Below are 17,518 nucleotides of genomic sequence, written 5' to 3' on the forward strand. Positions count from 1 at the left end.
CATTTTTTTTTTTTTTGTAAAATTATTAGCAAAGTAAAAGATACCTAGTTTTTTACTGAGATTCTTTTTTGTGTGGAGTTGAACCATTTTAGTGTCTGTTTTATTAGAGACTAGGATTGCAACCTCTGCTTTTTTTTTTTTTTTTTTTTTTTTTTTTTTTTTTTTTTTTGTAAAATACTATTTTTTGTTGTTCACTTAAATAAAATTATTTGTACTTTAAGGATTTTTGTTCCAGGAAATTACTTCAGTTATCACCCAATTATCACCCTGCCCAATTTTTATTTTTTATAGAGACAGGGTCTCCCTCTGTTGCCCAGGCTAGTCTTGAACTCCTAGGTTCAAGTGATCCTCCTGCCTAAGCTATTTTATTTTTTTTGTAGAGATGGAATCTTGCTATGTTGCCCAGGCCACTTTCAAACTGCTGTACTTAGGCAATTCTGTCCCCTTAGCCTCCTGAAGTGAGGAGATTACGTGTGTGAGCCACCACACCTGGCTGCTTCTGTTTAGTTCTAAAAGTCATCTGGTGAAAGCATGTTTAATAAACTCTTGAACAATTGGTTTCTTGCACCAATGTAAATTAATTCCATAGACTTGAGAGCCATCCTGCAAAATCTACTTGTTTTCCATTAACAACCTAAAAATAGTATGACTGATTTTTTTAACCCATCAGTAACAGAATTTGGTTTATTAAGATACTGGGTAAATTTTCACCTGAACAGTCTAAAAATATTTCAAAGAACAGATGTGGATTAGAGAAAACTAGGCTGCCATCCGACAAGAACCAGAAGTGTTCTTTTTAGGAACTTTCCACTTGCTGTTAGAATTTAGTTATCAGTAGGAACAGAGTAAACATTCCGAGTGACAATAAGGTAACATACAAGAAATGAATGATAGTGCCTGAGGTGAAATATCTTTGCTTGATATGCTTTGTTGTACTAACTTGCTCACTTTCCAGTGTAAGTGTGGCAATATCGCTAATGTTTCACTCCAAACGTTATTAATTACTCCAAAATGGCCAATTTCAACTGTATTTCTTAAGCAAATACACCCAAACCCATCGTTATAAAATTGTGACCTGTTTTAATCTAGAAGGGACTGGGGTGGGAGCAGGGGAAATCAGGCCCACATTGACTTTAAAAAGAAAGCCTTATTGCCCCTGGTAATAGATCACCTTCAGCACGTTTAGTTTTTTTGGGGGGAGGGGTTAGAAATATTTCTCCTTCAAGGAAACGGGGGCGAAGAGGAAAGAAAAAATTGTTAATATTTTAAGGTAATACATATTTTCTTTATATAGGGAATCGCTAGAAAAATGTTAAGTAAATATGTAAAAGATCTGTTTTAATTAGGAGAGAGATTAATTTTATTTTTGTCTTTTGAGACGAAGTTTGCTCTTGTTGGCCAGGCTGTAGTGCAATGGCGCGATCTCGCCTCAACTGCAACCTCCGCCTCCGGCGTTCAAGCGATTCTCCTGCCTCAGACTTCCAAGTAGCTGGGATAACAGGTTTGCACCACCATACCCAGATAATTTTTTCTTCTTTTTTTCTTTTTTTCTTTTTTTTTTTAGTAAAGACAGGGTTTCTCCATGTTGGTCAGGCTGGTCTCAAACTCCCGACCTCAGCTGATCCACCCGCCTCGGCTTCCCAAAGTGCTGGGATTACAGGCGTGAGCCAGGGTACCCGGCCAGGAATAATATTCCTAAGTGCAGAATTACTTATAAATAAAGTAACACAAGTTGTAGGTCCTGGTGAGAGTATGAAGGAATGAGTGAGAACAAGTTTCCCAGAAAAGGATTCAAACAGAGCTTTTATATTCAATGCTGCTCACTGTAAAACAAACGGTACATAAAAGTATTCCTGGTCGGGCGCGGTGGCTCACGCCTGTAATCTCAGGACTTCTGGGAGGCCGAGGCGGGCGGATCACGAGGTCAGGAAATGGAGACCATCCTGGCTAACACAGTGAAACCCTGTCTCTACTGAAAATACAAAAAAAAATTAGCCAGGCGCGGTGGCCGGTGCCTGTAGTCCCAGCTACTCGGGAGGCTGAGGCAGGAGAATGGCGTGAACCCGGGAGGCGGAGCTTGCAGTGAGCTGAGACCGCGCCACTGCACTCCAGCCTGGGCGACAGAGCGAGACTCTGTCTCAAAAAAAAAAATGTATTCCTGAGATTTGGGCTGTCAATTTAACACAAGCTTTTCCAATACAAACCAAGTCTGTAAACTAAGTCTGTAATTTCATTTTTTAAGATATATCATTACCTAAGATATATACTGTAGAATAAAATCATTCTCACAATATGGTAAAAAATCATAACTTTGCATATACTCTCATATGGTATGACTGTGTCCCCACACAAATTTCATCTTGCATTGTAGCTCCCATAATCCCCACCTATCATGGGAGAGACCCGGTGGGAAGTAATTGAATCATGGGGGCAGGTTTTTCCCCTGCTGTTCTCTTGACAGTGAAAAAGTCTCAGGAGATCTCATGGTTTTATAAAGTGCAGCTCCCCTACACACACTCTCTTGCCTGTCTCCATGTAAGCCGTGCCTTTGCTCCTCCTTCACCTTCTGCCATGATTGTGAGGCCTCCCTACCCATGCTGAACTATGAGTCCATTAAACCTCTTTTTCTTTATAAAATACTCAGTTTCAGGCATTTCTGTATAGCATCATGAAATGGACTAATACATACTCCTAGGTACGATATCATCTAATTTAAAAGAAGGAAGTCAATCATGGTAAAGAATATGGAAGTCATCTAATAATGTTTTTCATATGTACATTTAATTATATACTGCAAATACTTTATTGGCAAAATTTGCATATATGTACATGTATGCTTGTATGGGTGCCTGTGTATGTGCATAATGGCAAAATCTCAACATCACTTCTCCTAACTTAAAATTCAGGATAAAATTTCAAATACAAAATCATTACCTAATTATTACAGTTCACTGAACATAGTTCAGTTACCCTAAATCTACCCAAAATACTAAGTTAACTATTATCAGAAGTAAGTTTAAGTTTTGCATATTGGCTTTTATGAAAAATCTTAAATGCCCTGTAATAGTTTCAGGTGTTATTATATGGTGATTTTTTTAGACTATTCAACAATACCATTACTGAATAATTTAAAAGAAATATTTAGTAAGTATCCTAGACACAAGATATGCTTCCAAGTACTTTACATAACTTATCTCATTAAATTCTCCCAACAACTCTATAAAGTAGGTATTGCTATTCTTATTCTATATAAGAGAGAACAGAGGATAAGGGAGTTTTAGTAACACAATCAAAATAACACCATTAGCACATACAGTCACCCCTCGGTATCAGTGGGTATCTTGGTTCTAGGACCTCCCTCAGAAACCAAAATCCACAATGCTCAAAGACCTTATATAAAATGGCATCACATTTGCATATAACCTATGCACATCCTCCTATATACTTTAAATAATTTCTAGATTACAACACCTAATACAAGTGCTATATAAATATAGTCATCCTGTATTTAGAAAATTATGACAATAAAAAAATCTCTACATGTTCAGTACAGACGCAATTTTTGTTTTTCAAATATTGTCACTCCATGGTTGTTGAATCCACAGATGCAGAACCCAGGTATGTGGAGGGCTGGCTATATTAGTTCTGGGATTAGATCACTGGACCTCTGATTCCAAAATTTCGTGATCTTTACTCTTTGCCTCTTTGTTGTTTGAAAAACTCTGAAAGACATTTTTTAAAATTGTTACCCAAAATGTACCACCAGGCTAATTTGTTAGATGTTGTCATCCTGCACCTGTGTTAAACAAAACTTACTGCAAATTCTTGATATACAACTGATTGACACAAACACGTCGGTGCAGCAAAACTGCAGCTCATCTGACAAAACAGCTTTCTTAATCGCCACACTGCCAGGACTACTCTGAATATGAGCGTACTCCAAATAGAAAAGGGTCGTCAATGAAGAGAGAGACCATGAGTACCCAGTAACAATATGCTCTGCCAAGCAGAACCAAAGTACCAAAGACTATTTATACCAGATGCACTGTAATTGGTCGGTTTTCTCTGCAGAAGGAAAGAAGTACTCAGATTGGCCAGAATGTCTATTCAAAATAAGCCTTCGTGTACAATGACTAGAAACATAGAAAAAGCAACAGAAAAGAAATAGAAGAGAACAAAAACTGCTTTTGTAATGAGACTGCAAACTGCTGGCCACAAGAGTGGATAGAGAGTAAAAGCAGAAACGGTGTATGGGGGATGGAGCAGGCCATGCAATAGTAGCTCAGATAGCAGGGGCTCAACCACAGACTCCAAGTGAAAAAGTCAGCAAGAACATCAAAATAGGGCATAGCTCTGTTCTCAGGGGAGATGACAGTGAGATACAGTAGTCCCCCCCTTATCCAAGGTTTCAGTTACCCATGGTCCACTATGGTCCAAAAATATTAAAAGGAAAATTCCAGAAATAATTCATAAGTTGTAAAGGGCACATTGTTCTGAGTAGCATGACGAAACTGTGTGCCTTCCTGCCCTATCCCACCCTGGATGTGAATCATCCTTTGGTCCAGTGTATCCAACAGTCTACACTACCCGCTCATTCATCACTTAATAGCTCTCGGTTAATCAGATCCATTGATGAGGTATCACGGTGCTTGTGTCCAAGTGACCTTTTTTTTATTTAATATGGACTCCAAGCACAAGAGTAGTGGTGCTTGCATATTGTAACTGTTCTATTTTGTTATTAGTTGTTATTATTAATCTCTTACTGTGCCTACTTTATATTATAAACTTTATCATAAGTATGTATGTATGTATGGAGGAAAACATACTATACTATATACAGGGTTTGGTACTGTCCTCAGTTTCAGGCATCCACTGGGAGTTTTGGAATAAATCCCCCAAGGATAAGCGGGGACAGCTGTACTTAATGTACAGTGATCAACCAAGTCATTCAGCCCCCTGGTCCAAGCACTCTACGGCTAAGTATATAACCATGCAGCTTTTTAAAACCACAGAGAACGTTCATCATATTATTTCATTTGAGTCTCACTCTGTGGTTGGCAGTTACTATTATTATTTTCGTTTCCTGACCAATTAAAATACTGAGTTCATGAGAGCTGAGCAGTTCAAGTACTTAGCTAGTACACTGGTATTCCAAGATGAAAACTGTAATCTTTTATCTTGGTCCAGCATTCGTTCACAACCCTGCCTCTACTACACAGTACATACAGTATTTTAAAAAGAAAGGAAAAAGTATAACTCATTTTAGAACAAGTTCCTTAAAAAGGTTTTTATTAATCAGGATTTTAAAACTTCAGAGATAGTGCATTCACCTATTCAGAAATCCCCCAAGGTGCCTTAAGGCTAAGGTTTAAGTGTACCAGGTTAAAAAGTCATACAGGCCGAAGCATTTCCAATCCTATTTAGATACTTTCACTGAAGAGCATCACCTGGTGCCTGAATGTCACTAATAATAATCACTAACAAATTTTTAACTTTCCTAATTTCAGCTGCCTAGACCCTCATTTTTGCTGCTTGCCTAAAGTCTATAAAGTCTTCATGCAATGCAAACCAAATTTCCTCAAAATGGGTTGTTCAACAAAAGCACAAACCAATAAAGACATTTGACTCTAGAGACTCCGTTTAGGTATCAGTACCTACTCAAGCATAAGCCCTAGGCAACTGCGTATCAGTTTATTTGTCAAAATGAGAATCCAGTATCTGTCCCCACAGTCATATTACAAAGAAGATGACATTATTTTATATGATGGTGACAGATTATTTAAATAGAGATCATCTCCTAGAAGTTCAGCAAGCTCGCTACCTTTTCAAAATCTGAATACCTCGAACTCACAGAATCAACTTAAAGATGCCATTGTTGAACAAATAAGAAAAATGAAACATAGATTAAATAAACTGGCTAAAGTCATATCCATAACAAACACACCTTATATTCAACCATTTTTAATCCAGGAATTTAGACAGCTTATCTGTAATACATTTAAGTGAACTACAGCCTTATTACCCTAAGTGTGGTCAGTGAATTTGCAGCATTTGCTGTACCTGCGAATAACAGTAATGAAAATCTGCATTCTTTTTGAGACAGACTGTCACCAGGCTGGAATGCAGTGGCGCGATCTTGGCTCACTGCAACCTCTGCCCTCTGGGTTCAAGTGATTCCCCTGACTCAGCCTCCTGAGTAGCTGGGACTACAGGGGTGTACCACCATGCCCGACTAATTTTTTTGTGTTTTAGTAGAGACGAGGTTTCACCATGTTGACCAGGATGGTGTCAATCTCCTGACCTCACGATCCACCTGCTTCGGCCTCCCAGAGTACTGGGATCATAGGCATGAGCCACCGCACCTGGCCAAAATCTTCATTTTTAACAAGTTCATATGTGTTAATAGATCTATTAATAGAAACATATACATATAGATAGGTAGAAAGAGAGCCAGCAAGAAGCCATCTCAGCATTCCTTTAGGGAGATGCTTCTAGCTTCAAAAAACTGGGAATTTGAATTTGAACTGCACTTAAAAAGATTTTTAAAAAGTCAATTGTCCATATGAAAGCAGGGAGGCAAGTTGTCAGAGGGCCGGGTCTAAAACCCCTTGCCAGTCACAGGTATCCTCAACATCATGCCAGGAGTGTACTGAAAAGTGGCCACTAATAATTCCCTCCTGAAAATAGCACATTATTTATCCTGATGACATACAAGAGGTTTTGAAATGATTTCATCCTCTGTTCAATATGAAACAAAAGCCAAAAAACACCACTGTTTATAAAAGAAAAAAGTAACTTTAAATATAGAGGTGAAAGGATGCAATCTTAATGTGGTCATTTTAATTGGGTATTTCAAATAGATATTCATGGTACACTATAGTTGATTTCAAGCTGCACACTGGTGTCTTCAAAAGATTTTTATGAAATCTCAAATTCATTTTCTTTGGTTAAATCAGTATATATCCCTGTAAGAGTGGTTTAATGTATAAAACGTTGTTTCTTTAATATAAATCTGTGATATAATTCAGTACCATATTTTTTTCTTTCAATAAAATAACAAGAATAACCTTCCAATTTTAAATGAAGTTTACCAAATGAATTCAGGTATACCGGTTTTTTCCATCAGCTATAAATAATTGCCTCCCTTTAAAGGGCCTATTTCTGCAAATAAAAATGTCTTTTTGCCTGATTAAACTTTTTCATCATTTGAGAACTTTTCTTCTGCAAATTTCTAGTTGGAAAATTTGTCATAAACAGCTTGCTTTGTCAAAATGAGATCTTTTCCATTTTTTGGGAGAACAGTCGTGTAGTTAATTATTTGGGACAGGAGAGGAGGAACTTGTTCTAAAGGAAATATACTTGAAAAAACATTTGAACCCAACTATTCTACCTTGAGACATTTTACAATTGAAGGCAGCAGGCTTAGTTTCTTAAAGCTGAAGATAGGAAGACAGAAGTAGCCAAAAACCAATCTACAAAACCATGAGAAATGTCCCAGAGGAACCACTATAGCTAATTGCAGCTGCCAGCCTTACCTTGAGAACCCCTTCTTTGGAATGGTTTTGTAATGACAAGTGTCCTCCCCAAACAGAAAAGTAGTCAAGCCTATGAATGTAATCTCTATAGCCACCACCTAAAGCACCCCCCGCAGAGGACACAATTTTCAGGGATGTCACTTCTACATGCACTGACAACCAGTAAATCCTTGTTCCCTCTGGAGCAGCCTTACTCTAGAGTTTACTGACTCACATTTAATCCAAGAGACACAACTAACAGAAAAGAAAATGGGATAGACATGCTTTCATTGTGGAACAAATTGGAAATTAACAAAAACAAGATGTTTACTTTTCACAAAGAATTTTGACTTATCTGCCTCTCTCAAAGACTAGTTTTATAATTTTGGGTTTACAACAGAAGCTCAATAACAATATGCTTTATAACAATGACCTTAACACAGATCTATGACCTAACAGGTTAATGTAAAAACAAAAAAAGCAAGACAATAGTTTGCATCCTTTCAGTGTCTTTACAGAATACATATAAGCAACCAAAAAAAGAAAACAAAATTTCGTAAGACATAGCTGTAAAAGTTCTATGAGCCTTATTCATCTTAAAAACTTACTATGTAAGAAATAAACTTGTGAACTGAACTTCAAATTAATAACCAAAGAATTCCAAGTATGCAGGGTTATATGGACTGCCATTCTTCCCACCGGATTTTTAAACAATGTTAAAACACGGCTGTTTGAAATACTTCAGTACCATCATTTAACACTGTTCAAAATGTCAAGAGCCATATTGCGCCCCAGTGGCCACTCTTCAGCAAATAACACATCCTTTGAAGTTAAAATACTTCTAAATGATGTCAAGTGAGAATTCCTAGGCTAGTACAGTCAAAATGTTCTACTTCTAAGGAAATCAATAATCTCTGGAATCACAATTAGGAAAAAGGCACTTTCATTATAAAAAGTCATGAATTTTTCAGTTTCAAATCTCAATCAATTCCATTACCACAAGGCAATGTTTTTATACAGTTCCCTAATTAAAGAAAGTATGATCACATGGCTATAGTGAACCTGTTTTCTTTTTTTTTTTTTTTTAACTTAAACTTCCTGTGGAATAATTACACTTTTATAATAAATTTCACAAAAATGAAGATTAATCATCAAATACAAAGACCTCACAGAAACACTTTATTTGACAATACCTAGCACACAGCTGCTATTCCAAGGGCACTAATGTGTGTTTCATTTCAGAAATCATGTAATTTAGCCAGTCATCTTGACTGTAACTACATGCTGTGCCACACTTCATACCATGTCTCACTGCAACATCACAAAATGCCCCAGCAAAGAAATTAAGAAACAAAAGTTTTTATCGAATCATCATAAGCAAATAGCATCTCCTCTGCCAAATACTAAGGTACTTCTAAAACGGGTACAATGGCACTGCCCTCAAGCAACGTGGTACAGGAATAACCTTCAAAGAGAGCAAATATATATTTAATTTCATTTAATTCCACAATAAAATGGAATCTAAATCCAGAGTTCATATTTTCAATTCTCATATTTTTTCCATATAATTTTTTAGACATGAATAAATCAAAACCTCTCTATCTCATCTTTAAAACAATTATCTCTAGTTTTTCAAATTAACAGAATTCATGAAATGTCCTTAAATAAACTACTCTAAAAAATGATACCAACTTTTAAAGTGGAATCTTGAAAACAATCATTTCAGTCTTCCCGCCTTTTTCAAAATTCTCTGGTTTACACAGATAGGTTTACTTGTTTCCCATTAACCTGTATATAAAAAAAAGTCAAAGTTGTAAACCCAAAAAACCAATCCCAAAATGCTTCTAAAAGACTTAAGCAAACATTTACACCTTTTTTTCTTTGAGATGGAGTTTCACTCTTATTGACCAGGCTGGAGTACAGTGGCGTGATCTTGGCTTGCTGTAACCTCCACCTTCCAGTTTCAAGAGATTCTCCTGCCTCAGCCTCCTGAGTAGCGGGGATTACAGGCACCTGCCACCATACCTGGCTAATTTTTGTATTTTTAGTAGAGACAAGGTTTCGCTATGTTGGCCAGGCTGGTCTCGAACTCCTGAACTCGGGATCCACCCGCCTCAGCCTCCCAAAGTGCTGGGATTACAGGTGTAGCCACTGTGCCTGGCCACACCTTTAATTCTAGAAACCTTCAGTATCAAAAAAACTGACAAATGTAATTGGAAAGGTAAACAGAGAGAAGAAAAAGAGAGGAAGAGGGTGAGACAGAAATTTGGAAGAGCTGCATCTTTTTGGAATTAACTGCCTTGAATATATGGCCAAAAACCTCTGAGGCAAAAGTCTTTAATCCCTATTGACAAGTTGAGGCAAATCTAGTCAACTCAAAGAGTTTAGACATCCAAGAAAAACAACTGACCTGAACAAGTAGGAAAGAGACATTTGGAAGACGCATTCCAAAGCTTTCGCATGTATGAATAAAGCACCAGTAAGTACAGACCCAAAATAAGGCCAGGCCAAAGTACCAATCATGAATCTTAGGAGTGAGTGTTTTGGAAAAGAAGCTAACAGAGTCCCAGTGAAAGTTTTTAAATATGAGTATCAATAAAAATAAACATGAGTAAAATAATTAAAAGGTAACAATAAAGTGATAAATTCAACTGGAATTCCACCTGTCAAAGGTCAACCTATCAGCATTTGTATAGATCTATCATCAGACTCCCGAACGCAAACCCTTTACAGTACCTGCTAAAGTACAGGTAAGAAAGCACAATGTTTTGTGGGATGCTTGTTAACAACATAAGCAGTGCTGTAGTCGTACTATGCACTACATATACTAAGAAGCCCATATCTAGTAATATTAATAATTTGTATATTATTGAATGTAAGTTTATTCCTCAAATGCACATACAAATCATATCTTCAAAGAAACCATTTAACACTGTATGTAATTACACCTGCAACTATCCAAAATATTATGCCTGTTCCACCCAATGAAAAACAGAAGGTATGCAGTCCTGCTGAAATATCCCTCCACTTTTTTAAAAAACTGAGCTCCTAAATGAGGACAGCTATTTATAGAGGAGAGGTCTTTACATTCAATAACCCACTGTTCCTTTCCTTGGAGGCTGCCACACTTGTCACTTCTGTGAAGTCATTAAAATAAGTATCCAAAGCTGATACAATACTCTGCTCTTAAGAGAGAACCAGAAAGGTTAACAGATGAAAGTTACTGTGTTAAAAGCACTTTAGATGAGTATAATAAAGTTATAAGAAAGTAGGTTTGTCAGCCACAGATTTTTCAAAGTGCCTTAAGGGTAAACTTCGTCCTTTCCTAATATTACCAAGGTGTCTGCTTTACAGACAATGCACCTTTAGCCTATGAAAAACAGTTGTACCACCAGAGGCATTTTTTTTTAAGTGCTTTTAGTGTGCTGAGCAGCAACAAAATGATTAGAAAGACAAACTATGCTCCTAACACATGCTGGAATGCAAAAGCTTGCTATTTCAAAATTATAGCAGAAGAGAATTCAGTATTAACCATAGGGGCACTAAGTGCAGATGACAAAACAATATCCCATAGAATCACCAATGTAAACGTTAATAATCATGCATGTATGTGTGTGTATGTATGTATGAAATAATACATGTGTATGTATGTGTGTGTATGTATGAAAACAACTAAGAAACAGATGGCAATTTTCCCTGTGGCATTTGCACATGTCCATTCAATGCCTGTATGTGGGTCAATTACTATGATAAACATCACGTGACAGGCTCCATGGAGGTAAAGCGGTTCATAATGACTTCACCTAATTTTAACTTACTGATGAGATATACTTATTCAAAAGAGCAAAATGAACTTTTTCCAAATAGGTCTGTTTAAGCAATCCAAACATAGCTAGAAAATAAAATGCCACCTAAAATAATTTATAAACTCTAACTTGTATTCCAGTGAAAACTGGGAAGGAAACTGAAGAGTAAGACCATATTTCTGTATACAGTGGCTTCTTATAATAATAACTTGATAAGACAACCATTGATATAAAGAGAGCTTCTCCCTTACTTGATTATATAGTAATTCTTTCTAAACATGCTTTTTACTAAATACCAGGCCTGCTTTCAGTAGTTACACATACTGGAATCTTAAGATAACAACCTCAGATTGGTCAAAGTCAAGTCTCTTAGAGAGAACTTTTTAAAGATAACAGAGTGATTATTTCACGAGGGATTCCTATCATACCAGGTCAAAAAACCCAAACTAGAAATTACTGCACAGTGGAATAGCTAAGAGACCTACAGGTAACGTTAATGATTCTGGTTGGGTTTAACAAATGCAAAATGTCCAATAAGAAAATAAATTTTCAGAGGAGTCACAAATATATTTTCTACTTCCAAACTTGCAAAGTGTCTTTCTTTGTAAACTAATAAATTATTTTACTCATATGAGAATTTAAAGCATGTAAAAGCTGCATTATCTTATTTGCTTGTCTATGTATAAAAAGGGCATGTCACCAATTAGAAGATATGTGCTAAGTGAAATCAGATTTCTAAAATTTAGAACAGTTATGGTTTGTTTACCTTTGTCTGCTTTGAAGTAAACTGACTCCTCTCATGGTGCTATCTCCATAAGAAACTCTAACAGTATTATTAAAAAGGATAAGAAAAAAATGATGCCATGTCATCCTCAACAAATGTGTAAGAAACCAGAGAATTTTGGGTCAGCAAGTTTTACCACTGACCTAAACACCAAATTTCTCCCAGAAAATAAGAGAAAATCCTTTAAAGAATTACATACAACATAACTTAAAATTTGGCAAAGACTGCATATTTTTAATTTCAGTTTTCCTCTAACCATAACTTAAGACTCAACACTAGATTGAAAGCAAGGGGAGGGAGGACAAAGCTGAAACCACATACCCTTTTTCATCAGATACTGTGAATTCTTCTCTTCCACTGTTTGTTTCATCACATCAGAGGCATATTCTTAAATTTAGCACAGACACACTTGTAAAATATTAAATTTTACCATAGAGAAATTGATTGTGCTATAAGAAAGTTTCATGTTACCATTTAATTTCAACCAAGCTACATCAAACATGGAAAGAAATTATATATAGCTTATAAAGCAAATGATCACTATATTTAAAAGAAATGATAACTTTGAGAAATACCACAGCAAAAATGATTTAGTTAAGCATGTCAGGAGTGACAGCCATCTCCCTTGAGCACTTCTCCCTTCACTTCTGGCACTGGCCTCTCCTTACAGAACTGTATTTCACAAAAGTTCCTGGGGGGCAGCAGAATCCACAGGCCTAGTTTAAGCAATGTTTTAAACATGAATCTTTGCATCTGAAATGGAGTAGTAGAAATAAACAAATTATCATCATCCTACAGTTTACACTGGGCTCCCCAGCTCTCCTCCCCCTTCACACACCAGTGAGTTACAGTAGTTAGACAGAAAATATGTCAGAAAAGAAACAATTTATAAACTTTGCAATGAATCATTTGAACAGCAAATAAGTTCAGTGCTCCTATTTATGTGTCTCATAATTTCTAGGATACATAAAACCTAAGTTTGCTACTCTTAAGATTTCACATTCTAAGAATATGTGATGGCATATGCAGTTATGCTAAGAAATCAGTGTAAAATACACTTTTCAAATTGTAGCAAAGTATAATTCACACTTATAGGGCCTCAACATTGTATCAATATATACTATCTAGACGTCATATTGAGCATGCTATCAATAAAATGATATGGGCAAATAATCATACTAAATTCACCTATGTAGCTACAAGATAGAAGTCATGAATTTTAACACTCCATTAGACCTATTGCATCTGAAAAACTTACAACTGTCAACCATCAAAGCACAACTAATTTATCATCACACTCACACCATTCTTCCAAGTTACAAAGTCCAGTGCTAACACTTCTGATGACTCAAGAGCACAGAACAATTATACCTACAGAAAAATGCATATCCAAATTTAGCTTTAATTTTTAAAGAATGGTTACTTCTGATATGTACTTTCTTAAGGATTAGACAGCAGTTAACAAGGGCATACAATAGGAATATTTTATTTTATCACAGTGTTCTACAACAGGTTAGAGTATTATAGTAAGTTTCTTTTTTTAAATAAGCTCTATATTCTCGGTTTAAAAGCTTCCTATCCAAACCGCCCCCATCAGAGCCAGTAACTGCCCACACTGACCTAAGCTGGTTTTAGTAAAAAGTCACCCATCTTTGGTAACAAGGGCTTTTTCCACGAATATGCTAGAAATAGCAGGTGCACCATTACACAAAATTGGAGAGAACAGAAATTTACCTCACTCCTACAGACCATTTCTCAGAGCATGCTGTGTAGTTGCTAAAATCAGTATGCTGTATACAAGTTAAGAAAAAATGTATGTTTAACAGTGGCTCCCTATCAAGTAGCCTCTGATAGGCACTACATAAAATGCATTAAGACGGGTCTGCTGGATGTTCTAGCAGCTATTATCAGGTGATTTCTTAACAGAGATGTGAAGATGCTTTTAGCAGGAGAATGGGCACACCAGAGAATACAGAGTGGGCTAATTACGACCAGAAGAAGATTCTGCCTTCACCTCCCCTCACTGTCAACCACTTTGCTTAAGAGTTCACTCACTGCCTCGCCCTAACCCTGGGGATCCATTCACTTTCCACAGCCCAGAGAGGCTGCTGAAAAGCTGTCAAAGTAAATCTGTGCTCACTTTTTGGATGGTTTAATTTCAATGGAGCATGAAACACCCCAGGACGGTTAATAAGTTTAGCCAGGCGTGCTGTTATCCCTAATATATTTTAATTATGCATCTGTTTTAATTGTAATCAGATCAAGGCACCGGAAGGACACAAATTGGAATTTTCCCTAACGGATATAGGGGCTTTTCATCACTTTCTAAACACAAATAACGTTTAAAAGATAGGTAGAGACACCAAAACAATGGTGACATTTTCCAGAAATCGATGCAGTATCTTTGACAACACAGTTCAGGTCTCATTAGCCACCCAAACTAACCTAAGTGCAGAAGACAACTTCAGTCTCTAGGGGCGTCTTCTTCTCCAATTAGTACAAAAGAACCACTAACGTCTAATGTACAACTCCCAAACAGAAATGAAAGCCGAGGCTCTTATAAAGTGCTGCCCAATGGATTGGTGAAGGAGGCTAGGGAGGTGGGAGAGACCATCAGCAGCACTATTTTGGCTCAAAGTAAAAGTCTGTACACGTTAAAAGGTAAAGTTAAAGCAGAGAACGATCTCTCTTTTCACAATTTTGGCAACTATCAAACGTGTGTTTTAACTTCGGGAAATAAAAGTGTCCCATCAAAAAAAAGAAACGGAACAGGGAGGATCTATCAGGGATCTAGGAGCGGCTTCCTCCCAACCCAGACGTAAAATCACTTAATGTGCTTTTGCTGCATCAAGGAATACCTAAGACTTTTTAATTTAATACGCTCATTAAACAGTTTCCCAAATTGCCGGGATTTCCGCTAAGAAACTCAAGCGTCTGCCAACAGCCGAGAAGCAAGGGCGAGAACCTGCTGCAAACTAGGAGCGGAAACTCCCTCGGCCCGCCCAGCGCGCTCACGTCCCGGGTGTTTGATTTAGGTGTTAATGTTTACGTGTTGCCTAAACCATCAGGTGCTGAACCAATTCCTCCAAGAGGCACTTGCAGCCTTAAAGCGGGAAGCTTCAGAGCCACCGCGGAGTATGCCCCCTGCAGCCCGTCGCCCCTTCCTCTCGGCCCCTTACCTGTCATCATAGCAGAAATCCGCACTCAGGGTGTTGAGATACAAGGCGAGCCCCAGAGCGCTGCTCACCAACTCTGCAATCATCTCTCCACCGCCTTCCCTCCGGCTCGGCTCCCAGCGCGAGGGCAGCAGCGGCAACAAAAAACAGAAGCATCAATCCCCACCTTCCGCCGCCTTCTCCTCCCAGCTTCACTTTTCCGTCGCTTCCCCACCCTCCCTCCCTCGGGTCCTTCCAATCCACGACTCCGCTCCTCCTCCTCGCGCCCGGCTCCGCAGCTCCTGCGTCCTCCCCGGGTGCGGGCTCACACCACACTCCCCATGCCCGGCGCCCGCAAGCGGTGAGCGGTGTTTGGGCTCCGCGTTCCCCGGCGGAAGCGCAGGGCTGGTCTTTCGCGCGGGTCGCGGTTCCCACCCTAACCCATGGCAGTTTGGGGCGTCCTAGGTGAGGAGTGGGACTCGGAGGAGGTGGAAGGGTGCGGGATGGGGGCAGAGGGACCGGACCGAGCCGGGCTCTGGGACCAGCTGGAGGAAGAGAGAGAAAGAGGCGCGGGTGGGAGGGACAAGGCGAACCGCCTCCCCTCGCCGCCTCCCGGGTGCACTGCTCCGGTGTCGCTCGGGCGGACTCCGGCCGCCAAGGCGGCTGCTGCACATTCACTGTTTATTAGCTCCCTCCCGGCCCCAGCCCCAGCTCCCTTCTCCAATGAAGTGAGAAGCGGTGGCTGGAGACTCCACAAGCTCCCGCGTGGGGTTCTCGACGCGGCCCCCCGCGCCTGCGTGACCAACCCTCCATCCCGGCTTGGCCCAGCCCCTTTCTCCACCCAGATCCTCCCGGAAGGCTCCTCCCACCCTGCTCCGCGGGCTGGAGGCTCCACCCACACTCCCTAGCCTGGAGGCTCCTCCTACCAGCCTCCCGCCCTCTTGTTTCTTTCACCTTCGATTTCACTCTGGAAAGCCCCCGGGACCCAAGGGCGACGGCTGGAAGACAGCCCAAAGGAGTAGCTACAGTGCGCCTTGGGAGGGGAAGCCGGGAGTAAGGAGGCCGAGGAGGAGGTGGTCGCTCGCCCCGCTGCTGCCTGGCAGCGCCTGGCACTACTGAATCTCAGCCACAGCGCTGTGTGTGCCAAGAGCTGCCAGGCGTAAGTCCGGTCAGCTGGAGAGACTTCTGAGACCAGGAGAGGAAGAACAGGTTTGGCGACTGCTGCAGCTTCGGTTGTCACAAACACACGGGCGATCTCTCACGCACACGGTGTGTGAGACTAAATGGGGCGGAAGCAGGTAGTAGTGGAGAGCTTGGAGGCAACTTAGGAAGGAGAGATTTCAGCTCTTAGCCCACGATTGGCCCCAATGTCAATGGAAAGACCTGTAGGGAGAGAAATGTTCCCTCCTTCAGTAAGGTTAAAAAGAAAGGACCCCAAAAAGGGAAAGAAAGACACACACACACACCCCGCAGCAACTGCCCAGGGACTCCTTCGTGGTTTCAGGGGGACTGTAGGGTTGACCCTGAGAACACAGGAGAGAAACCTCTAGTGCAAGCCGGTACAGTACTATGCTTAAATCTAGTAAGGCGGGAAGCTAATGCCCTTTCCTTTCCGCTCGGAGGCAGGACTGGATGGAAAACATCCAACATGATGAAATATGGTGTAGAATGGTCTGTGTAGAACAAGCTCTGGGTACTAAAGTTGCAAGACCGAAGAGGACCCAGGGCTGCCTGACACGCCTCCTCCCGGCTGGTCGCCTTTCTGGCCTGGCGAGTGGCTCCGGTGGACCGCGATGAACACTACTGCAGCGCCCCCTGCTGCATAGTAACCACAAGGTGTGGAAGAGAGGTCTGTTTTCCATGCGGGCCGACTGGTTCCAACCAAGAGCAGCACCTAACCAGCAAACTCTCCGAAACTGTGGCAAGAAATTGAGCCCCCTGGGTGTTTAGCAGTGGCCTGAAAAGAAAATACCGTGGTTTGGGTATCTGTAGACCAAAGCTACGTATTTTCCTGATTTCACAAGGAAATCTGAGAAATCTGTATTGGATACGCACAGATAAAATGATAAGTATTTATTAATATTATGCCATCAACAGTAGGACATTTTTTTGTGCCCTCGACAAATATATGTAAACAAAAATAAAAGGAATTATATCTTTACAGGTAGGGACTGATCTTTTACCCTTTTCCCACATAACCTTTGCTCACCTGAAAATTTTGAAAATCATATCAGTCCATCATGATGCTCTGTGTCTCTC

The 17,518-nt window shown here is 39.7% G+C and overlaps 1 protein-coding gene across 1 annotated transcript in view; it reads right to left on the reverse strand.

The window, feature by feature from the left end:
* The window catches only part of TMTC2 (transmembrane and tetratricopeptide repeat containing 2), a 489,459-nt gene extending 473,405 nt beyond the window's left edge, over window positions 1-16,054 (reverse strand). The window contains exon 1 of the mRNA XM_011988660.1: window positions 15,284-16,054. Within this exon, the coding sequence (XP_011844050.1) occupies window positions 15,284-15,366 (83 nt within the window). The 5' untranslated portion in view covers window positions 15,367-16,054. The remainder of the gene's footprint in view (window positions 1-15,283) is intronic.
* Between the last annotated feature and the right edge of the window lie 1,464 nt (window positions 16,055-17,518).

This window comes from Mandrillus leucophaeus, unplaced genomic scaffold (assembly GCF_000951045.1).
Source record: "Mandrillus leucophaeus isolate KB7577 unplaced genomic scaffold, Mleu.le_1.0 Scaffold334, whole genome shotgun sequence".
NCBI lineage: Eukaryota > Metazoa > Chordata > Mammalia > Primates > Cercopithecidae > Mandrillus > Mandrillus leucophaeus.